Genomic DNA, 25,305 nt, shown 5'->3' on the forward strand with positions numbered 1-25,305 from the left:
AAGGGTAACCCTGAATTTAATCTGAGATCGTAACATCGAAAGCATATGGAGATTATATAGCGAGAAATTCGTTGTTAGGAGAAGTATGAAGAAGCGTAAGAGAACACATGGTGTGGGAGGTTGTTGTAGTCATCCTTTGCTTAAACGACATCACTGCCACCGGTGGCACCTTCAATTGGGGTCGGTTGACTTGGTGGCCGTTCTGCTTTGCGAAGAGTGGCTGCTCTGGTGCCGGTAGTGCTCATCGCTCGGGTGCGTACCTGCAATGATTAGAGTGATGGAACAGCGGAAAATAAAAAAAGTGACTTGCGATGCTTTCTATTTGTATTTTTTAAAAGCAGATTTGTTATTTTTGCTCACATTCGTTCTTTTTTGAATAGATCAGTTTTTTTCATTCGCCTTAATTTTTTATTATTATTTTTGTTATGTGGGCGGGTGTGGTGTAGCGGTTAGAGGTTCCGCTTCCTGCACGATCGATCGGAGGGATAAATTGGTGCCAGATTTGTCTGGGAGGATAAAAAAACTGACTTGATCACCGGCTGGCCCCCGCAAGACTTTGTATAGGCCAACACGCGTTCCAAAAAACCTCAACGATTACGAATTCCAGTAAAACGCGTTGGCGCATCCCAAGTGGATTGATACGCTAGTGACTTTGACTTTTGACTTTTTATTATGTACCTTGCGTCCATACTACTACGATATCTGTACCGTTTGCCGCATTCCAGGAAACACGCACCGGGAAACGCGCCATCATCAGTACGGACTATAACACAACTCAAACTTTAGATCGTAAGTGCTAGTACGCATCGTAAGTGCTCGTAAGTAGTAGAGCTGTCTGGGACGTCGCATTCCAACTACCGCCCATTTCTCTTCAGTTTGATGTTACGGTTCCAGAAAAGGAGTCGCGGAGTTCAACCTCAAAGGACTCTCGACTTGGCAGGTTTGAAAGACGATGAATGCAGAAAGAAGTTGCCAACAGCCATCGATCAATATTGGATTACGGGTCAAGAAGAGGGTGGATCTCACTGACTGTTTCACTAAATGATTCAGGACGCTGCAAGGAAAATGCTCCCGGTTTTAGCACGGAGAAAGAAGTTGGCCTTTGCATCTGCGGAGGCATGATAATTTTGTGTTTAGTCCGCACTACTGGTGACTTCAACCAGGAGAAGCGTCTGAGGAGGATACGTCATCAGCTGAAACGTAATCGTGAGAACAAATTGACGTCAAGAGCGAAGGAGTTTGAAAAGACAATGGGAGGACAAGAAAAGCTTATACTCTACAAAGGCAGTATAGCGGGAAGATGAAGAGGTGTTCCCTTGTATTAGACATGGGCAACAGAGTCGCTATCAGGGATTCAATCCTGTCTCTCTGGAAGGAACATTTTAACAAGTGGCAACTAGCAAAAGCTGTTGTCCTTGAACTTGTGCACGCCCGACGACCAAGATACACCGCGATCAGCGAAGAACCACCGAGTTGGAGGTTCTGGTGTGTTTCCAAAAAAAGGAAAATCTGGAGGAATGATGGAATTAGCGCAGAAATGCTGAAATCTTTCCCTCCTGGTATTCGTGAGATGACAAAGATCATCCGTGCAATATGAATTGACGAAAGAATACCTGAATTGTGGAGATACGCTATCATGATTCCTCTCCACAAGAAGCTATCTGTCACAGAGCCCAGGAATTACCGATGAATGTCAATGGTGAATGTAATGTACAATTTTTCGGCGCGAACGATCCTGGATCAGACAGCTAATCAAACATCGCGAAGAAACCAGTCGCGACTAATAAGCCGGCTTTCGCCCTGGTCGAAGATTCATCAGACGTTTATTGCGAGAAGAGTGGTTGAAGTGTGCCAGCGCTATTCGAAGCCTCTACAGTTTTTTTCTGGACTTCGAAGCCTCTTTTGACTCTCCTCAGCGAAGCCGTCTCCACAACGCGCTTCGCGCCGTTGGAGTTACAGGAAAATTCGTATGCCTAATAAGCGACATGAATAGAAGAACAACTGCTGCGGAACGCTCAGTGGAGATCAGGGAGGACGGACAACTTATTGGACTTGTGCATGAATTCTGTTATTTGGGCTGTGTGGTAAAAAAAAAACAGTGACAGCTACGTGAGAAATATTTAGCAGAAATACTAAAGCCAATTCGGCATTCAGATCCTTGACGAAGTGCCTGTCTTCGACCTCCATCGCCAACGAAATCAAGCTGCGAGTTTACCTATCCGCAATTCGTTTCATCATGATGTGCGAATCAGACTTGGGCAGCGCTGTCGACGGCGATAGATAAGCTTGACTGCATGGAGAGAACACTGTTCAGACGACTGCTAGGCTACTTTTAGATGTGCTATAACGAACAAGTACAGGCAGAAAAAACAGCATCTTGCCCAGCCATTCGAATTAATCACAGAAAACCGTCTTCGTTTCTTTGGTCATCACCTGGTCGTCTTGTACAAGTTGTACTGAGGATGCTCCCAGACCCGGACTGGAAAATGCCTCCTCGTCGTAAAAAAGGTTTTGGACGAAGGTGGTAAGGGAAGTTCTGAGGACACTTGACATTGACAGGCAGTTCACTGTAGAGGTAAAGTCTCGCCGAATAGCGACGGATGGATACTATGCGAGTTCTAGCTGAAGATCGAACATGTTAGGATCGTATATGTCTAAGGGTAGCACATCCCGGCGAAGATGCGGATAGCCGCGTTAGGCCCGCCCGCCGATTAAGTCAAGTAAGTGTACCTTGCAGTATTTATCAAGGTTGAGTATATGCACAACTAGTGGGACGTAGAAATCTGTAGTTGTGCGAGAGTTACTCAAGGAGATTACTGGTTATTTCTACTCATTTTGTTTTGCATTGTACTGGTTAGGAAGATGTGCTTAGTACATAGATTACTGGATATGTTGCAGAAAAGAAATAAACGAACTAAAAAGTTTTTGTTTGTTGTGTATTTAGAAGTTGGTCGCTGCTCAAGCTTGGATCTGCTATTGGGTAGACAGACGAAAAGAAGTACACTTTTTTATGTTCTGTTGAAATTTGCTTTGCACTGGTTTCACCTTACAAATTCTTTTTTTCAATTTGTTTTGCATACTTATATTGCTACATTGCATAAGCAGACATTATAATAAGAACACTTGCAAGTTGAAAATCAGTCATAAGATTAATTGTTCACATGAGAGGTGGCCAGATAAATTAACTGAAATACGAAAACCGCGTAACATTAGCAAAAAAAAAACAACATCAAAAAGGTACCCAAGTTGTTTTTATCCACTTCGTACGTATTGTTTGAGTTAACTGCAAGGTTAACAAAATAAAATAAAAAGGAAACGGCTGCAAAGGAAGAATCTCTGACCTGCACCAAATTCACAACCTGGCCTTGATTCATAACGCGAACTGGTGCAACTCGCCCTTCCACTAACCCAGCTGAGGAGGCTCTATCACCTGAAAGGACAGAGGTGATTGGTCTGCTATCTAGGAATATTTGGTATTCTTCATAGTTTTACTTTTAAATTTTTTCATTAAGTTTTTTTTATTCTATAAATAATGAGTTGCCTTCTCGGTTTGCCTTTCACACATAAGTGTGCTGCGTGCTAGCTGTGTTAATTCTAGCGATTTCCTGTTGTTTTAAGACTGATTGAAGTGTTTGCAAGGAATTTCCCACTTAATAACTACAAACGTAATAATTAGATTCCAGCAACAGAGGAACAATGTACGAAAAGCCCTGAGAAGTCCTTCGTAACTGGTACCTTAACAAGAAAGATTAGCAAGATTAGTGTTTTATCTGGCTTAAAGTAAACTGCGCATTTTGTTTTGTGAACGTTACTTCCAATGTCATGGTCGAAAGTCATTTTAAAGATGCTAGAAATAAAGCCAAACGAGAAAGGAAGTTGAAGGCATTAGGTGGAGTTCTTTCAAAATTCAAAACTGCAGCCTTGCAGTACAGAACAAATTTGAGGGGGTATATGACATACAAAATCACTTGCGAGAGCATGATGTATGGAGCCGTGCCACTACCTTTCTAGTCAAGCCTGACTAGAAAGTTAGGGGACCGGCTTTTATTAATGTTAATGTCGGAAGGCCGAGTGTGGCTAGTCTTGAACCATCTGGAGGGAGGACGTCGTGGTGACCTTTTCCACTGCACTACATCTGCTCTCTAAGCAGAAAGATGTGTGTGCAATCCGCTTCGTACACTTTTTACCCGATTTTTTAAACTGCTCTTCTTCGCTTACACTAAAAATGTTAGAATTTTATTTGTCTCTAGGTTGTAGTGGTTCCTAGCGACCCTCCTGAATAACCTTAAGAAATAAGACAATGTGTATAACCTACCTCGGCTAGTGCCCTGTTCGTCATTAGTAATCGGTGGAAGCGTTTTTGAATGAACGGTCAATGGTACAATTGTGAACGCTTTTGCACTACTTGCACTCATAACCTGAAACAGATCAACTTATAATTTTATAGACATTTTTTTTTATAGACAAAAACTCTGAATTAAATGCAGCAAGAGAAGTTTTTGACTGAGTCTAAGAAAAATCAACAGGATAAAGTCTCTGGCGTATCAATGCTCAGGGTAATCACCTACGGGTTTTACTGCTATTCGTAATCGTTGAGGATTTGGAACGCGCCTATACAGTGAGTTACAAGTTTGGTACCACTTCATCGACTCGGGAGTAATGAAAGGCTTGGCTGGCACTAGGGCGGTTTCAAACCAGCGTCGACCGTGTAGACACAGCGGACCTCTTGCTGACTGCATTAAATCCGCTACTAAGAAAAATTTATTGAATGCAAATAGTCTAAAACGGTGTTTTGTAAATATTTCCTCGAATGTTCATTCAGAAGCATTTTTTTTTGTTGAAAAGCCAAGTATGACAAAAGCTGTTTTTAAGGGATCATACTTTATTTTATTGGATGGCGTTTTTTTCCAAGTGATGACATTCTCTTGAGTAAAAAACAACAGTTCCGGAGAACAGCGGTTTGACCGTTGTGTTCCTTTTCTAGCATTCCCCTGCACCTACTTTTATTTCGTTGTTGCTGCATACCGTACATAGCAACCATTATATGGTGATTTTTGATTCTGTAATTCATGAAAATTTGTAATGTGTAAGGTTTTTCTTCGAATGTTGTCGAAAAGGGCGAGATAATAGATCAATTCGAATACTTGCTTTTGTTTGAGTGCACAGCTTGAAGGACCAATCAGTCAAAAAAGTTTTTGAGAGGGAAATAGTACTTAGGAGAGCTTGCATGTAGGTTTGAAGAATTTTGTGGATATTTCCGTGGAATCCAATCGATTAGCTTTAGGTAATCGCTTCTTTCAAGAAAAATGAGACCATTATGTGATCGTGAGTATCAAGAAGACAGAACGGGAAAAAATCACTGGCAGAAGGTCATGTATAGGTCTCAACGGATTAGTGGCATAATATTACATTTCACAGGTTTTGGAATCGGAAAAAATAAAAAAAAGCATGTGGGTTGATGCTTGCTGTTTGCACTTCAACTAACCTACACTTCAAGATACTCTCAAACGTGTGATTGCAACCCCAACCTACATCCTCTTCCCAAAGGCAGCGACACCTAATGAAAATCACATCTGTTTAGTCATTGGAAAATTAATTAAATTTGGAAATTCAAATAAGATCATATATCTTCTAATGTGACTACAGTGGAAAGATGCATGAGGTTCAGTAAAGATGTGAATGCGTAGATAACAACGCTGTTCCCCTTCTCCTCTCATTATTAACCATTAGGGGACCTACAACAAGTTTTCATCGCTTTTGAGACTACACATGATTTGGATTGATAGTATACATCCTAATAGTAATGATTCTTCTTCCTCATACATTAGAACCGTTGCGTGATAGCGTTTCCAGCATAGCAACAAGCGCGATCGCGTGAGCGAACGGCACTTCCTAACATTCTCCAGTACACTCATCCTTCAAATATTGAGCTCGTTAATCAAAATCCTAAGGGCAGAACGCTGCGTGCGTTTTCGTTTTGTCTTTTTCATGAATTTATCTCTTAAACAAGTTCCTTCCTCTAAAAGTCGGGGCCTGACCATTATAATTCGTACCAATTGAGGTGAAGTGTTCGGCGTGAAGTGAAAGGCATCTTGAAGATCATGTGTCGGTGGGAAGTTATAGGCGGCGTTACTTTCTGAGGAACTCGGTGGTTCAGGTGACTCTTCTCGGTCACGGTCAGCTTCCATCCTAGAAGCATCGGCGCCGCCAGAAGTGGAAACCTGAAAAAGGGCACTGCTTAAATTTTGCTTTATACTATCCTTTGACTCATTGACCTAGAAGCACCTAAGGATTTTCAGTGAGATAAATTGTTGTGGTTTGTCAGTTAGGGTAAAAAATATTTCCCCAGGCGATGATGGTGTGTTTTCCATTTCAGTAAGCAAAAGGAAGTTTAAACATTTCATTGCGTAGATGATTCTCGATTTGACCTTTCTGAGTTGTAACGAGGACGATGTCCCGAAAAATTATCTCACAGTAGCGTATGAATCATGTCTAGGCCCATATCAGAAAAAGGAACTGAATTTACTTTTTTTCGTGGTTACAACTTATAAAAAGACACGATTAGATTGCTAGGTTTAAAAGCTGAAATGTAGAAATGTAGTAATGCTTAAATCTGATATGTATGGATGTTTATGTTTTTGATAGTTTTCAGCATAAGAAAAATAGAGATGCGTTCGTTCCAACAAAACAGACGAAATCAAAATTGAAATATATGCTAAAGATTTACTTTCGTCGAACACGTCGTAGTGAACCACTTCTCTGTGAGAAAGAAAAACACCAAATTTCTTCACAACAATGAACAAAGTGGTGAATTCTTTAGTGAGTGTTGGAAAGAGCAGTGCTTCCTGCAAATGCAGAGGGCTACATTTGTACGAAACTTCGGTTCTTCAAATGCGTCTTCAAGTGAAATGTTCGCTATTTACTTCAGAGATTCTGTTGTGCAATTTCACAATAACGGAGACACTAAATCGTAAATAATAAGATCAAGTAGTAGTAACTAATCATGAGTTAATTCGCTGAAGCAATTGCGGCGGCCGTTAGTTTGATGAAAGTTAATGGGTAGTATAATTGTTTGAAAAACGGGAAGTGAATCAAGTGAGCTAGGAGACGTCCAGACAAGTTTTCCTGGACCTTCTGCTTCCGTCGACTAATCAGCCCATTGTTGTATTAAGACAAGAAAAATCATCACAATAGAGGTTGTTAGAGAGATAACTCCTTTCCTGAGGATGTCCGTTTTTTCAGGACGCTTACGACAGCAAAAAGCAGATTCAGCAAACCTTCACTAACTTATTGACAACGCGAGGAGAGTGTATTAATTTTCAATTGCTTGTTTTTGCTGTGAGCTTGCGGCGAAGTGTGGTTTTTGACGTGGTGTCGATTGTTATTTCTAGTAGGAGCGCATTCACGCATTTATTATAAGGTGTCGGGAATCAATTTATGAGCTCAGTCAGCGGACTTGGATCTATGCCACAGAAACGAAGAAGGTTCTGTCGATCTGTCGGTTTTTCAGCACTGTGAATGGTTCTGCAAACACAGCAGTGTGCATGCAAGAGCACATATGCACGTAGCTGCCGTCGTTGTCGACTGGAATGAAATGAAAGGAAGTGATAATGCACTTTGTGCAGAGAAAGTGCAAAAATTGTCGCAGACGCGTCGCGGTCTTCTCGAAAAACTTAGGTTTTGATAGCAGTCAGAAAAAGAATTGGATTGTAATGAGATTTCCAAAGCTGTGACTTTCCACACTTCATACTTCCAAGCAAACGCAAAATTATCGAGAAGAATGTCTTCACTTTGCCTTTTTGATCCCTTGGGACCTTGTTTTGTAATAAGACGTAGCGACAATAACGGAGAACAAGTACAGTAGTCATGGGAACAATGTAGGTAGGGAATTGTCCGCTCGTTACCATTTCCAATTGGCTTCCACATCCAAAGTAATTAAAAACATATAATCGAGTGTTCGCAATCAAACTGAATAAAGTTGTGCGGTGAGATGTTTGTGGGGGAAAAAGAAACGAATCGTTTTATTTCTGAGAAATAGCGTGGATACATTTTTTTCTTGGGTTGTTGTGGGGAATGAAACATGGAGACAAAATTAGAAGTACAGAAGTTGCAGCTATGAAGATTCAAAAGGGTCGCAATGAAAGTTTTAATTTGCTTGGAAAGAGATGGTTTTATTTTCGACTAATTCTGACTTTTATTCTATTTAAGCTTGTTTCTAAACTTCGGCAAAATGTGATTAGTTGGAAAGTCACTAAAAAGGAGATCAAGCATCCATATTAGAACAATACAACAGAGGTGAAGTTTTTTTTTCGATGAAATCTTTTTGTGATATACCGTATATATATATATATATATATATCCGCTCTTAACTTTCTTTGTAGGCTTTTAGAGTATCCGCGAAGTTTCCGCAAATTCCGCAAAAAACACAGAGAGCTTCGACGCCTGAAAATTTCATCCTACCTGATAACCGAAGTACTTCAAGATGTCCGCTTTGCACATTGGGCACACGTTCGATGTTCTAGTAACCATGGATCTATACAGGATTTGTGGTAGACGTGCCTAAACGTATTAATACTTCAGTCAGCTGATTTTCAAGTAAAATGCATCGCTTGAGTTCTGCAATACTATAACATAGACGTAATTAAACATGTAATAATTTAATTTGACTGTTCAGTAGAATTCAGCTTCTCCTTGTGATAGTATTGGGTATAATACCAAATCATGTGTCAATCTATATTTCTTTCAGTTTTTAAAATTAGGATAAACAAAACTTTCTTGAATCAAAGATATACTCTCCTTTATTCCATACAAAATTCTACCTTCTATTTTCCTAGTAGACCTTGAATACCCTTTCTCCAAGAAATACTTGTTTGTGAGTAAAAATATTTTTTCAGTACCGTTGTATCTTTTGAAGAATGTAGCATCATTTATGTTATCACTATGGAAATAATTGGGACGAATAGGGATGAAAATGTGCAATTAAAGCTAATTAGCGGGAAATTACAAAAATTAGCTATGTCTTCCTTAGTGTCGTGTTTCCTTGGGGACTTATGTGAATGACTTTTGCAGTGCCTCTTAAGGTCTAATCAAATATATATATATATATATATATATATATATATATATATATATATAGCTTTCTCAAGAATTCTTCCAACTCCATGAAGATATTTTATTTTTGGCGTAAATTTTCTTGGATTTTAAATGCCCGAAACTTTCTGAAAGAGATTGTGTTAATTGTTGTTGTTATATGGAAGGCCGTCACTCACTTTTTTCTGAGTATCGAAGTGGATGAAAATAAGAAGAGAGTGCATATGTATCCAGAATTACTACTAGCAATTAAGACTTGTTTTAAAATCCTCAACTTTTGAAGACGGCGTACCACAAAATTGTTGGGTTCGTTCCAGGGATAATATAGGGTTGAGTATAGGAATATGAGGTTGCTAGTATAAGGTAAGTAAGGCGCCACGGTTGCACAGGCGCCGCGTCCACGATCATCACTGTTATCATAATTACGCTATAGTCCGAGATCCGCAGTCTTCGAGATCCTGTTGTCGTGTGTCTGCTTTAGACGATTTACAGTGAACATTTACGCAGCGGGGAGCTCCGATTAATATTGCCGCATGATCCGAGACTCATCCAATTAATAAGTGTCTTTGACCTCATTCATACATCAAAAAACTAACTATTTATTGCACAATAGATAATCTTTTTTTGACTGACTATGGATATCAGACATTCTGAAAATATTTTACATCGCATCCCAGACGACAGGTGAAATCAATCTGTTGTGTTTTCGGAATGCGAATATAAAATAACATCGTTCAACCATGTGCAAAAGCAATTTACATGCCAATCAGGAGAACGGAGGTTCAGCGTGGGTAGCCGAGTTCTCTAAGCAATACATTACGTTCGGCATTTCGTAAAATTCTAGCCAGATAAGCGCCCATACATAAATGTTACAATTCTCACGTACTAAGGTAGAGGAAAATAAAGTAATTTTTTGACCTGGCATAATTTCTTTCAAACTGGAGTTGGATCAGTCCGCTAAATACGAGAAATTTCTGTAAATTGAGCAATTAAACCTCTTAGGCCGTATGCTTGTCGTTATCTTCGTTAATGAGAAGTATGGCGAATTTTCACATAAGCTCCCTGCTAGTGCCGACTTTGTTGTTCATGCGGGTGTGTATGTGTATCTGTGTATACTCTCGTTCGTTTAAGCAGAATAGTCGCCGCGGAACTACGCAGCACAAACGAGCTGCGGCAAACACGCTTGTTTTTTTGTCAACGGCTCAATGCCGCGTAAAAAGTGGAATGCCACAATTAGGGACGCGAGATGTTGATGTGAGATAACATTAACAACGTGTACTTGTACAAATGAGAAGCGTAGGAATTTCTCCTTTCTGTCATGCTCACCCCATTATTCTGAGGGAACTCAAAAAATGATCCTTTTTTTGCTTCCACTGTCTTACGTATCTCACATCTGCACGTGTGCATACTCTCCAGATCGAATTGAATGAGAAGCAAAACAAGTCGAGAAAGAATTCTACTCAACTCAACTATCAACAAACCGAACAACAGACGAGAAATTCATTCAGCGTTAGGAGCTGTCCAGTTCAGCTCGTTTGAATACGCATGAAGTCGCTTTATGAAGCAGAGCATAAAGGTCATATTTCCATGTCGTGAGTGATATTCGACCAATTGCGGACATTCAGAAATTCAAAGAATGATATTCGGAGGGAAAGAATCGAATAGGCTACGTAGATTCTAAGAGGACGTGAGATGAAGGATGTTATGATTGGGCAGTTACTTATTCTTGCTGAAATGAAGGCGGTTTCCGCGTTTTTAATGGCAATGGCCCGATTTCAATCTAATTTCTTGAGTAGGCTCTACCAGATCCAGGCGCACGTCGCACATCCTTTTTTCTTCTTTTGATTTGGTCATGAGCGAGAAAACTGGTTGTTTTTTTTTTGAGATCGCTACCAATTTTACACAACTGCTTTTCCTTCCGCGTTCGCAGTGAATGCTTCGATTTCATCGCTGTTGCGTTCATTAATGTGCTTCCAGGATGAAAAAGCAGGACCAAATTAGGAAGGTAGTAGAAAGATATTGGAACCTGGATTTCTTCCAGAAGGAGTGAAAGACATAGATATAGGGTGGTAGAACTATTGGAAATTATTGTTATGTTGTGAGAAAAAAAAATGCTGGATGTGTATTTATTCCCTTTCCAAAGAAACACAATTAAACATTAGTTTTTGTACGATAGAATTTATCTCATTACAGAGAATGTAGCAGGAAAAAGGAAGTTTGAATTAAGTTTCGGATAATAACTGCTACGGATTTCCCTAAAAAAGTCTCTGGTGTATCAATCCGCTTGGGATGCGCCAACGCGTTCTACTGTAATCAGTAATCGTAGAGGTGTCGGAACGATTGCTGGCCTACACAATGACGTGCGAGGGACTGCCGATAATCAGATCAATGTTTTTATCCTCCGAGACAAGTCAGATACCACTTTAATGACCCCGGAGGGATGAGAGGCTTGATTGGTGTGGCGGGTTCGAACCATCAATCGTTCGGACCTGTTATCAACTGTGCAAACGTCTGGCCTCCTGTAGAAAAGGACTTTATATTTCTCTTTCATTTTTAAGAACTGAAATTTGTATTATGTATTTGTTGCCACCTTATCACTTAGTTTTGTAACCATAACCAAACGTGTTTGAAAAGTTGGAAGATAAAGACATGAAGATAAAATAATAGGGAGTACGTAGGAGGTTTATTCTCACCTTGAACCCTTGTCTCATTCACAACTGTGGCAGCGTTGCACTCTTTCTTTTTGGCCTTTTTGTTGTTGCTGCTATTTTCTCTCATCTTCTCTCCGATTTTTTTTACGATGAAGAAGTGTTGCTGTTAGAAAAATAGCAAGATACTCAGGTGCGAAAATAACACAAGAACAGTGGGACCATAAAGAAGGCAGTTTGTGTTAAACAGTGAAAATCGGGTATGTGTGTCACGAAGGACGAAAGTGTTCAGTATGTGATGTCCACGACATTTTTTCAATATTTCTCATTCGAACGGGACTGGAACGTTATTCCCTGGCAATGGGAAAGAGCAGGACGTGCAAATACATTTTCAATGTCTCCAAAAAGTGTACCTTTGCATCACTAACAATCTATATAAAGGACGGTCAGAGAGCAGATGATCTTAGCATTGAGAAGAGGACATTATTTCTGGACGCACAGATGGAGAGGCGCTATTATTTTTCTGGTGCTCCAAACTTAGATGACCGAAAGTCCAAATAATCCGAAGATAACTCAAATCCAAATCCAATACGAAGCTTTTTCTTTATTATTTTAGGACGACAAAAAAATTAAGGTTTGGCTTGATTCTTCCCTGATTTTAAGCCGGTTTTAGCTCTTGGAACTACATGTAACTGCTCTGTTAAGACGATCGTCTGACTATCCTACACGAAATGCACCCATGAGAGTTGGTTGTGCGAAAACAAACCACCAAATTCGTGAACCTGGCTAACTGAAACTACCGGAAGCAGTGATTTCACGTGTCCAAACTGTTTTCATGAGAGCAGCCGTTGCGTCTTTTCTACTGAACTTCTCATACAGCAATTTATCGTTAGGGAGGGAGAGGTAAAAGCTTGCTTTCTTCAGTGATGTTAGACGTGGACAGCTTGCATTCAGGGAGCTCGTCGGCACTCATTTCATTTCCCTGTCATGGTCTCGTCTTCTCACGTGAATTGAGCGAATGATGCGTGCAAGAAGCGCCACTGCTTCCTCGTGCAGCCTCGCACATTAATCGCATAGAACTCTGATGGTCTCACCTGCACGGTAACGTTCGAACAACGTCTCCTATTTGATAGGGATCGATACATACGGCACAGTCAATATCTAACTCTGGATCGCCAACTTTGAGACATCGCGTCGGAATTCGCATCAACGCCTTGCGTGCAGCGTTGAATAGTCTAAAAGGACTACTTTTGCTCTTGTATTATAATGGTCAAAGTTATGTACACAAGGAAGGGTCCGATAACTAAATGCTTTTTTTCCTAAAAGTTCCTACAAATATAAAAAAAATCTATAAATCCTGCGGAAGAAGGCCAAAGTTCTGTAACAGCCGTGCTGTACAAATGCATATGTTTGCAAGAGTTTTGTATGGAAAAAGTTCCCCTATTTTCTGAAACCGAGCTCTGAAAGTACAGGGATAATCCTACGTTCCTGCGAATACGTACGTGCTGTCAAGTCGATGTGCCAAGAATATGGAAGTGCCGACGCAAAAGTTGTTCTAGGGGATTAGTTCTTTCTTGTGCGAATAGCCATTGTTTTCTTTTATTAACATACTAAAAATAACGACACCTGTTTTTTTTTGCATTCGAATGCGATTAATTCAAGTTTAGTATAACAGTACTGAGTATAATTATTCTAAGTAATCATCCAATATTTTTTTTATGTTTGAAAAAAATGTATATCCTCATTTTTATTGGAAACATCTTTACCTAACAGTCGCAATCATATGGGATGCAGTTATGAAAAAAGGGGCAAGGATCACACAGAGATGAAATCCGACATATAGATAAAAAGCTGTCGTATACTAATATGCGTCTCTAGTCAATTCACGGAATGTGAACTGAAGCCCTAAGGTCTTTTGCCTACTTATCGGTTTTATCAGGTTGCAAAGTCAAATTTCTCTATTTATTTGTTGTCGCGAGCACCGCACAGTGGCGCTGCCAGCGGCTAGCTCTTAGTGCAAGGGTGAGATAAGATGCGCTCATAAGTCGGCAGTTTATCTCTCAGACGAGCGAGACGCTGTGCACTCCGGATTTTTTGCCGGAGAATAAGGAAGGATGGAAGCTGTATGTGATAAAAAATAAGAAAAAAATAAAAGAAAAGAAAAATTAGAAACCAAATCTTTAGGATTTTTGTTCCTTCCGTTTATCGCAATCGTTCTACTAGGCAGGTTTCCAACTGAGATTTCGTGGCCATTTTGTAATATAATTCACCAATACATAAGAATTAAAGTTAATTTGTTGAAAAATAATCTTAATGGAAGAGTTCGACTGATCTTTGGATTTCTAGAAAAGCTCTGGTTTGGAAAATAAACGCTGTTTTGTGGTTCGCATTAAGTTATGCTTGGAACCCTCAGGTAGATATAACTGAAGATGCGCGAGGTGCGGAGAAGGGAACAAATCGTATAGAACCTCAATAATAACATCTTATGGATTCTCTTTCCTGGAATGATTAAAAACCAGTTACTCGGGAATACATAGCAATTATAGCAGAGACCGTTGAGATTAGCAATCCCACGTCATTCAGTCAAAGTCGACCAAAGCAAACATATTTCTCCTAGGTTCCCACCCGTCGCTAACTGAGCTTACAGATACCCATATCTACAAACATGTGATTTTGATATTGTAATCACAACGAAAAAGCAATTACGATCGCCTGGGATGAGCTCCCGTCAAATTACGTGGAGGTCTCCGTTGTCCCTCCTCTCTCACATTCCGCGTTGTTTTTGCGTGCGTTTTCTCAAAGTGCACATTTCCGCTCTTCCATTAATAATCACTCTATTCAAGCGAAAATTTCAATATGTACATTAGAGACGCGTATGTTGACGTGACAAACCTCCTTTGCAGTCGATCCTTTGCGTGCGCATAGCGGAAACGTTGTACGTAGTAGAAAACCAGCCATGCCAACGAGATCACCATAAGAATGATGAAACTGATTGATACGAACAATACGGACGTTTTCGAGAAGCTTCGTAACGCATCCGTTGAACCATCACCAGCGTCGATTGTTGCTACCTGAAATGAGCCATGAAATTTCACCGAACAGCACGAGAACGTGCTTTTCGAGCCTCCAGTGCAATATGTCATCACTGCAGCGTTTCTAGGAGACCGCACAGCGAAACAATCAAGAGAGATGTTGGTTTTTCCAATGGTTGTTGGTATTACGTTGTTGTTAGTATACGGTAGAACGGTGTAGAAAGTAAAAAAAAATTACCACTAGGCATCCAGAACGGACGATATTAATTAGATGAGAAGAGAACACTTATGTTCTGGTGGCCTGGTGAAAAAAAAACAGATCGGGAGTGTTTTTCAGGAAAAAGATCAATATCAGGATTTTTACACTATCAACGGGCTAAGTATATTTGAGTCAAAACCACATGAAATTCGGCGCAGTTGGGTAAATGGCTGCGCTCCGGGCGACGCGGTGAGGCCAGCGGTTGGGATTTGTTGCTAAGAAGGGTACTCCATCGATCCTAACCGCTATGCTCGCCGGACCGTTGCGAGCGCAACCGCTTACGCAACTGCACTGAGCTTCACGTCCTTTTGACCTAACTGTAGTCGCCGATGACAAGTTCCTTGTCCGCAATTACAGATGTACCACGATTAACATCATTGCTTGCAATAATACGTTCCGACATGGAAATTAGCTATAAATAAATATTAAACGATGAATCGCTATAAAACAATTCGCAATATTTCTTACTTCGATCATGAGAACTGGAATTTCGCTGTAAATCATCTATTTCTTTTCGCATTCATGTTTATATTGAATACAACCTGGAAAAGTGTACTGGCAGTCTCAGAAGCACTCCCGTGAGAAAATGGATGAAGAAATTAGAGATTTACTCCAGCATTCAGACAATGCTTTTCCTCACTATTTGAAGCCGAAAGAAATCGTTAAATCCTCATCTATTTTTTAGATGAGGATTGAATTTTATATTTTTTTCCAACTAATCATCTGAAGAACGCCATTTTTAAACCAAATAATATTATGAGATTCTAAATCAGTATCGTTCTTTATCAAATGTTGTTTCTTACACTTTCGACGATTTCTCCTTTTGAAAATTTGTTGTGAAGCACTCTCTTATTGGAAGCGAGCATGATATAATATCTATTATAATGTTGGAAAATTGTCAGTGTCAAAGTAATACTACTGAAAAATAGGAAAATAGGAACCGCAGGAGAATATTAAAATGAATTTTTTTCGAGAATTACGTCAACGAACCGCATCTGTAAGTGTACATGTCCCTTGAACGGCTGTAGTGCTGCTCTGGAACCATATTGCCGCTAATCCAGGTGGTGGTTGGTCCCTCGATATCACTAGAACATTATTCGGCAGACTTTGCAGCTTTGACAGGCACTTTCGGCATTCATTGCATAGGAAATAAGTGTTGGCGAGGGGTGTTCCTGAAAAGTAAGTACTTTGTCGTGAGTCTCCTGTGTGCTGTGCTGAGCTCTGCTGGTTTTCTGGATGATCGAGCAAAAACAGAAAACAATGTGAAAGAAAATAACAGGAAAGTCAGGAACTGAATCAAGGTCTCGGAGATGGATATCCGTTGAGTGGTGACGTGGGATAGTAGCAAACGAACTGGAGCGATTCAGATACAGGAGTCGTATTACATAATAGTAATAATCAGTCCCCTTTAAAGGCAGCGCATCACGAAACTGGCGATCTAGGGGTCTCTGTGGGTGAATGCAGAGTTCGCTGTGCAGGTTACTAGTAGGGGCGCTCAATTCCCCCCTGATCGTCCTGAAAAACGGCATCTGTTCCTGCGAGGTATGTGAGAACCTGGGTCGAAAATCGATGAGGTCTCCTCAACAGACTATTCAAGTGAAACCAACGAATAGGCTAGTGAGGGAACTGGAGCGTGTGCAAGAGTGTGGGGTTCTAACACACCTCGTAGAAACTAATGCGGTTCCCACGTCGTTTTTCCCACGCCCCACCAAGCACTAATGGGAAGCGCTTTTTATTGTTAAAAGATATGGTATCATCTCTGCATTCCCGTTAAAATTCTTCTTTTTTTCTGGAGAAAAGTGAAAAAGAATAGATAAACAGCCCTTCATTTCGACGAATGCTCATTTGTGAAAGTATGCTTGTTTCTGAGATAACCATATGCGTATTTCGATTGACTTCAGTCATTTATGAATTTCTCTAACCATCGAAAACTTGGGATAAGGCGGACTTTTAAATGTCTTCGTACCAAAACATGTACCTGAAATCCTAATTATTTCACTGTGGTTAGCAGTTGATGTGTGGTCACGCTTGCAACGTTGTGAGGACGTTTCAGGCGCAACTGACTGCATCTTTCGCTCAAGGAAGGAAGAGGGCTTTAAATGTGATCAGGGCACATTCTGCAATCTCTTCACAGGGAGAATTGAATGGTGAATGACATCAGTAGTATTGCGTACTTACTAATATTCAGAATTATAAGAATGCTTAAAGAAGAACACAAGTGCGTCGAGTTAGTTAATCTCTTCTGGACACGTTCCAGTTCCCTCAATTCAGAATCCCAGAGGTTTACTAATGTGTATATCTTATCTTAGTATCTTAGTACATACTAAAACAATAGACATTATTGGTGGTTAACGAAGAAAAAAAAACACGACCGACTTGGAAATTTTGAAAAAAAGAGTCGCCAAACAATAAAGAAACAAAATTCAGTCAAAACAAAAAGCAAGGTGGGTAACGTTACCCAGTTGTTTTCAGCTAGTGCATCCTGGGACATATGAGAGGAAGTCAGAGATTTAATTTAATTAATGTTGTAATGATTGTTGTAATGATTTAATGTTCAGCTAAGCTAATTAGCTGAACCAGATATGAAAATCAATCAAAATTAACCGAATACTTGAATTTGGGGACACTCGAAGTAAACCCTTAGAAGCTTATTTTTCAAGTATAGTTCAGCTGACTCCACAAAGATCATCGTTCTTAGACACATCGGCACAGGAGTGTTTGTAATATCCGCTAAGACTTCAACGGCCAATCACTTGACAGCAGTTGTGCGATCCATCCATTCATTAATTTCATTCTCACGAATTCCTTCACATCCACCCACACATTTGGAACTTCTGTTAACCCCTTCAAAGATCTATGCTGTCAGACTCCCGAGATTTTCGTAGTGAACAACATCAGCCATCATCTCAGTCACGAATCCGTTCTTATCCTGGATTTGAAAGATGAATCTAAGACTTTGAACGCGGGCGCTAAGCCCCTTTTCGCCGAATTGGTTGTCTGTGAAATGGACGGAGGACCTACTTTGACGTGCAAAAAGTTTCAGAGTGAAGAGGAGGCGAAAATATGCAGAATTCGAAGCGAAGACAATGGAGGAGAGTTTTAGAAGAGCAGTAGTCTGAAGTAAGGGAAAACGTTGAGTAGAGGAAACCTGGATACGTACCTCCGGTACAGAAATCCTCTCCCCATGGCGTAAACGTTGTCCCAGGAGCAACCTGAGCATTCGAATTTCCAATGATTTGCTCATTATTACATACCATTTTCCACTGAAAAGAAAACATTCGATCATGTCAAGTAAGGGAATCCTGGCTTCTTAATCCCTCCACTAATTCGGAATGGTCTTCTTTTGAATCTACTGCTCGTTTTGCACAGTTAGCGAGCTCAGACGAGTCTACTTGGTTTCTTGATTGAGGAAAAAATTTCGATTAAAATTCTTCACAAAGGGCACTCATCTCATCTGACAATGCGGATGGTGCTGTGGATCTCCGAAAAGCAGGTTGTTATTGGTTCTCGGCTGCAAATTCGAGTTAGATATAGAGGGATTCCCATCACGTAGATTAGGCAGGTTTTCCATGATGCCTATCTGATAAACAAAACAAAAACGCTGGAGAATCGAAAGATTTTCCTTTGTTGAAAATTTAACACGAGGATTACTCCGTTGCGGACATCTTTTTCCTGACTTTCCTCGACTACTAACCTCTACTGAAACTGAAAGTCTTAGATTTTGATAGTAGCAAAACGTGAGGCGCCGATTAGCAATCATTTTCATGAAAAACAATTTTTTTCTATTCAATATGATTTGAGATACGCGTAAACAAAAAATAAGAAAGCAGAGATGCTCTAGAGGAACGCAGAAATCCAGTAAACGTAAAGAATGAAAATTAAATTAAAATGGGTACGGTACAATGATGGTTTTGTCGCTCTCTTTTCTCATAATCATGGGGGAAGAACAGTGAAACTGGATAGCAGGGAAGATTAGTGTAATTTTTTCTGACCTTTTTCTGGAAAATTTTTTCTTGGGAAAGTGAAAATGAGAACACTCGTTTGTAATTCCGTTTAATAACTAATAGGTGCTGAATTCGATGATATTGTTAAAGAAGTAAAAAAAAGTTTCAGTACGAAGTCAGAGATTTATTTCATGACGATCCCTACTATGTGCCCGCTCGCAATCAATACCTATCAGATGTGAAGTCGTGATCGGCAATGTTAACTATCAACGTTAACTGATGACGATCAAGTATGACGGCATTTCTACTCTGACTACAGAATTCATTTGAATAGGACCCAAGAAACAACTCTATATGAAACGTATGACTAGAAACGGTCGATTATATTAATTGAAGAGCAATAGAAAGCAGGGGAGCCGGGAACAAAAAACTCGTGGCTGGTTCAGTGCTAGACATCCATTATTTTCTTATGTTATGCTGTGTTCTCGGAACAGACGAACATCATTTGTAGCCAACTTTCTGAACTAATTAGAAGCAGCAACTCAGCTTAATCTTCCACTGTGTTTCTGATGTATGCAATTAGAGAGGTATTCTTCCATTCAAAACATAATTCGAGACGAATCTTTGAAAAAAAGGGTTAATGCGGATAAACGCAACAATTCATTGTTTTTTTTTCGCATGATAACCCAGATGAACAATAGATTGTTCTGGAGGGAGGCATAAATTGAAGAGAGGATTTTTGTAATAATAAAAAATAAATGTTTCTCTTGTAACAACTGGCACAAGGACCACTTCTTTTTCTGTAATGTAGCAAAGTAATACTATCTTCTATAGTCATATGCTGACGTAAAATTACCAACGCTTCCATATTTTCATGATTTCAAGTTCTCGTCGCTGAAATGCTTATGTTTCCCACTACGAAACTCTTTTATTCACGGTTTTCAGTGGACCAAATTTTTTTCTGCATTCTTAATTATGAAAGAAATGTGAGCTCATCTAGTATTCCAAAATTTTCATCATCGTTAAATGTGTAGATAATTAAAATGGAGTTTTCATTACTGAATGAGTTCCTAATCTCCGGAAATGACAGCTTTTTCTTTCGTTTTCAGAAACCTTCATGAATTTATTACGTTGGAGACGTCTCAATGTGAGAAAATGATAGGCGTGAATCTATGTGAGCATAGTGCATGCGAAAAAAAAAATCCTAAGAGGAAATCGGGAAGTATTCATTTCTAGAGGTCCAAAATATCGTTCATTGAGGTATGGTATAATAGAAGTCACGTAAATAACGTCATTTCGCCATAAATGAAATTGGGAGTGTGACGGATTAAGATAGCAGGAAAGAACGTGAGTTAAATGAATGATTCTTTTTCTAAAATGTCCAAATTAATAACCTTATCAAACAAATGCTACCACACATTTGTGTTTGATAAGGTTATTAATAATTTGTTTGATAAGGTTATTAATTTGTGTATGCATGGATAGACGGAGCTAGATCAAATGAGCTACGATATGTCTGACCTAAATTTATCCATTTCGCTAAGTATAAGATTCCAACATTCCTTAAGAACTAATTAATGAGTTCCTCAGTAGGAGTGTTTCACTAATTCATAAAATGTCTGAGAAAGTCTTTGCCAAAGGACCATCTGTTTATAGAACTGTAATGAATGAAATATAATGTATCCTATAATGTAATTAAGGAGAAATGGAGCACAAAAAAGCTCCAAACATCCTCGTGATTAACTTCCTGAACTTATGCGAATTTCATTCTCTTCGAATAAATGAATGATTAGATTGAATTACTTCGAATTTCTCACCAAAAATGAATGTTAGTTTCTTCGACGTCCTGCAATCTCCAAGGTCATTTTTTAAAATTATGGTAAAATCACGGTCAATAACAAGAGCCGATGGATAAAAGAAAATGAAAGAAACCCAAAGAAGCATTTTACGAATTTTCCTCTGTGAAGTGGCATACACGATCGGATAGCCTCTTATGGCTATAGACCACCTCCATTCAAGATCTTAACCTCTTTTTGTCCTCCTTTTTCGATCTATAGTAAGTGATTCAAACAAAATAGTTCCTTCCTATGGAGAAACTAAGACCAAAATTATTATTTTTCTTATTATATTCAATTACAACACATTATAACGATAATGTAGTGCAATTCTGACACATTGTGCATTCTATAGTCAAAATATGATTATCTTAGAATTATTAATACATAATTAGAGATGCATATGTACTTACAATTATTAATACATAATTAGATTACATACATATACATACATACTTTAACCTATATCCTTCTTTCAGAACACGTTCCACAACTTTATTATTTGGATTGAACTGAAACCAAATAGTAGAATTTGCTCAAGAAAGGAAAATTGATCGAATAATTGGCTTTAATAATCATTAATTCAACATCGAAAGGAATTTCCAATTGTTACTCAAATGTGCTGCGCGGTTTTTGGCATACATATTAGGAGTGTATGTCTTTTCGCCGATATGTATTATCATTACGTTTAAAAGACGTTTAAAAGATGTTAGGGCAGTTCGAACATTGTGACAAGCCGCAAAAGTCGAATTCTCTTTATTGAAAAATTTTGAAACAGTTTTTTTGCAATGGTGCAAACGCAAAATCCTGCAGATTGTGAAACATTTTCCTGGATTTTATTCCGCGAATAGCGGATCCAGCAAACGCGACAGATTGGAGCATTTGTGCACTTTTTGCAGCACACTGAAAAGTTGCGAACTTCGTTGATGTATTGAGATTCAAAAGAAGAGGGAACCCAGATGAGGTTGGAAGATAGATCATAAGAATCAGAATAAGAAGACATAAGAATAATAATAAGACAAAGAAGCAGGTAATTTTATTTATTTGTTCAATTATATGCTGACAAGTGCATCGTCATGTACATCAGAACAGAAACTCTACCGCCTACGAAGGATGGGGCAGCAACGGAAGTACTCTCGACGTGTAAAGCAACGCTCTTAAATGAGTCTTGAGTATTACACGATTCCGAGGAGTGGTGAATTTATGAGGAAAGTTACACTTCATAATTAAAACGATCTCTCAAACATCGCCTGGTTTTATACGCAGAAGTTTTCAATTCCAAGAGTATTCCACTTGTTGTATACTACTACAATACTGTTGTACAATTGCTTGTCAAACATTTCTATGGATTTTAAGAAAGATGTGTGTTCGTCTTTGACTGGTTTTGAACATTCTCATATTTGTTACAACTTTCCGAGATTAGCGCAAATTCGGAGTGTTTGCCTGATTTAAATACGTAAGGATTTTTTATTGATAGACGACGCTCTACCGGCTACTAGGACTTTTTTCCGCAAAGATCTATAGTCGCCAGTCATCGGATGAAAAACGCCGCACAACTCGTTCACTATGGAAACCGCATTTCAACATTTGATTAGATGTTGACTCGGTGGTGCGTGGCGCGCGCAAATAGTTTCTGGCACTTCCTGGATTGCTTCTCGCGCAAAACCCGAAGAAGCTAGGAGGGAAATAGAAGGCTGAGTGCGTACTTCGACCCGTCTATCGCAAAATACGACGCGAAAGGACTCACCGGCGTAGCCGCACTAGATACAGGCAGTTGAATAAGCAGTAGTAGAGCGAATATCAGATGAAGAAGCTCAAATTCCGAGAGTTGTACCAGTATGAGCATGGTGATGGAGCAGGAGGTTCCCGAGCGGAGCGCCGTTCGCGGCATGCCAGCTCTGGCGCAGATCGATCTGCCGTGTATCAGCTGTCTTGGGCGGAGCTTGAGCTCGACGACCAGACGACGATGACAGCGAAGTAGTTCCCTTCTCAGAAGACGGTGGTGTCAGTCGCGCTACACTGCGGATGTCCAGAGAGCATCAAGTGGGTTGGGGTCAGGTGGACAGTGTATGATGTTTCTGAAAAATCTCTGTAAATACTGCAACGGATATCGTGCTCCACAATCTCACAAGTATGCGGACAAATTTCGATGCGAAAACGACTACTTAGAGGAATGGAAGACGAAAATCTTGATTGGAGCGGGTAACGAAAGAAATCTGGTGAACAGGGTTTTGCTCAGATTGAAACTTGGTTTTGAATCTATTGCTCCGAGAGGAAGAGTAGGAACGAATTGTGCGTTGGTTCCAAAAGATAAGAAACTTTTCGTGCACATCTCTAATAGACGTAATTCTACAGCAAAACAACAGATAAACTAAACATTTTCCCTAACAATAGGGAATTGAGGCCATTAATTAGCAAACTCGAACCGAGACTTTGTTTTGTTGGAACGAACTTCATTTGTTCAACTTGATTGAATCCTACTATATGCATTAGTGTATCGTTACCTTTAAAATGAAAAGAAAATCACTACTTTCGATAAAATTTCTTGCTTTCGCAAAATATCTTCCAGATTTTTTAGAAAACGGAGCGACTCTCATCCGCTCTGTTGAAAAAGAGGAAATTGTCATCTTCTCTCAATCAAATCTGCAGCAATTTTTTTTGGGGGGAGGGGGGAGGGGATGACGGTGGTAAATTGCGGATTAGCTGCAATTTGAGTTCGAAATCAAATCAATTTGATGGCAAGTTGTTGACTCTTCACCGGTTTCGTTGCAGCTTTGTGCTCGTTAATAAAAAGCAAAGTAATGGATTTCTCCATGGTTACATGACATTTCATCAAATCGTATTCAGGTTTCTACGCTCTCTTGTTCGAGGTTTCTCTCTTTCTTCGTGTTTACAGTTATAAAGTCGACGAAAAGGCGATTGATAAGTTTTTCGACGCTATGACATCTCGTTTTCTGCAAGGCGAGGTGGAATATATAGAAAGATGTTCATTGTTGTTTTTGTTAGGAGGGTCCTGCACTTTTATTAACAACAAGAAAATGAGAAGTACTGCAAGTATTTTGTTTTGATAGATGAGATCTCGAATGCAAATACAGAGCTTTCAGCTGGTCTTGCAATCAGAAAGCAAAGGTCTTGATTACCAACTGTGGTGTCCATCCAAAATGACGCGTAAGAATAAGAACTACAACATTCACAGAATAATGAGGTTTTCGACGAGTGCACGTACGTCATTTCTGCGTAGTGGTGAGAATTCTCGGTACTTTTACCTAAAGAATTAAGGAGTCGAATAAGGACAAACCGACTTCCCAGGAAAATTAGAAAATTAAAAATTTGAAAAGGAGTCTCCGCTACAAAGTAGAAGGTACTAATTACAAAGTAGTAGTAATGAATAAAAATAGACTAGGATAAAGTGGAGATTTAAGAAAAACGACGAAATAGTGGTCGTTTTAGTCGGAGTTCAAAAAAATTGAAGTCTAACGAAAGATGGGAAGTGCTGATTGGCGCACCACGAAAACTCCACTAACAACAAAAAAAGCAGAAAAACAGGAGAACGCTTTCATATCGGGGATTCAGTAGCGTCAATTTCGATCTTTGTCTTGTTTATCCTTGGAAAACACCAGATTAGGGAAAAATAAAGATAGGAAGCCGAAGGTTTTTGAACTGATAAAAAGAGTTTCTGTTTTCCACGGGTACAAGGTGTTCGAACTACATATGGAAGCAGTTGGGAACATTGTATGTTTCCTGCATACACTTTTCTAGAATTTGACGCCAAAAGTATAGGATATGTAGGACAAAAGTGAATGAGCGAGATAGAAAGTAGTGTCATAAATGTTATAAAACAGATAAGAAGATGAATGAGATAACTACATAAACGCAAGCAAACCAATTCTACACTTCTACAATTCTACATGGAAGTCTACAAGAAAAGAAGAATTAAGGAGGAAACCCGTAGGAAGCCTTGATAGTGATTTTTTGCGCTCCAACAAAATCATCTTTCAAAAAAATCCCGATCATTTTCTTCTCATTCTAAAATCGTGAAATCCTAGTAGCTGTCAATGGGATAGAATTTCTCTTGGATTCTACTCTTATTACTGGTTTCTGGACAAATCCGCTCGATGTTCGGGAAGAAAATCTTCTCTGAATCTTGATATGAGGCAATTAGTTTTCGGCAGTGATAGAAGGTAGCGCGAAATGAAACTTTAAAGAGGTTGTCACAGTCGATCATCAAAAGACGCTATGGATTGTTGCTCCAATAAATCACATTAGCATGGAGAGCCGTGCAGCAGCTGGCGCGCATCGTCGGTCGGTGACGTCTCGCTTGAATGCTTTCGAACGAGTGGACGCTTCGGGAACCAGAACGCTGCCAATGATACGCGATGGCGGAGTTTGTTGCGAATTCTATAGGTCCAGTATTCGTGGCGAAAAACGTCGAACCCATCTAGTGGGCTTCCTTCTGGGAGGATAAAGACGGTGAAAGTGAAGCCGCCCGGATCTATT

General features: G+C 39.6%; 1 protein-coding gene across 3 annotated transcripts; it reads right to left on the bottom strand.

Moving 5' to 3' along the window:
* Positions 1-140: 140 nt before the first annotated feature.
* RB195_009758 (uncharacterized protein) lies at positions 141-22,699 on the bottom strand (the record flags this gene model as incomplete). 3 transcript variants are annotated; one of them, XM_064190464.1, is made up of 11 exons in its annotated part: positions 141-260; positions 3,342-3,430; positions 4,316-4,418; positions 6,054-6,221; positions 8,461-8,559; positions 12,833-12,860; positions 12,905-12,973; positions 14,631-14,809; positions 16,020-16,201; positions 18,190-18,292; positions 22,556-22,699. In XM_064190464.1, 11 exons carry the CDS (start codon positions 22,697-22,699, stop codon positions 141-143), a joined length of 1,284 nt encoding a protein of 427 aa, XP_064048046.1. The 3 variants fall into 3 exon arrangements, with proteins under 3 accessions (XP_064048046.1, XP_013299880.2, XP_064048047.1); XM_064190463.1 differs by lacking the exons at positions 141-260; positions 3,342-3,430; positions 4,316-4,418; positions 6,054-6,221 and having other exon boundaries at positions 8,478-8,559; positions 12,833-12,973; XM_013444426.2 differs by lacking the exons at positions 8,461-8,559; positions 12,833-12,860; positions 12,905-12,973; ... (2 more) ...; positions 18,190-18,292; positions 22,556-22,699 and adding an exon at positions 7,791-7,907.
* Between the last annotated feature and the right edge of the window lie 2,606 nt (positions 22,700-25,305).

This window comes from Necator americanus, chromosome III (genome assembly GCF_031761385.1).
Source record: "Necator americanus strain Aroian chromosome III, whole genome shotgun sequence".
In the NCBI taxonomy this organism is placed as follows: Eukaryota; Metazoa; Nematoda; class Chromadorea; order Rhabditida; family Ancylostomatidae; genus Necator; species Necator americanus.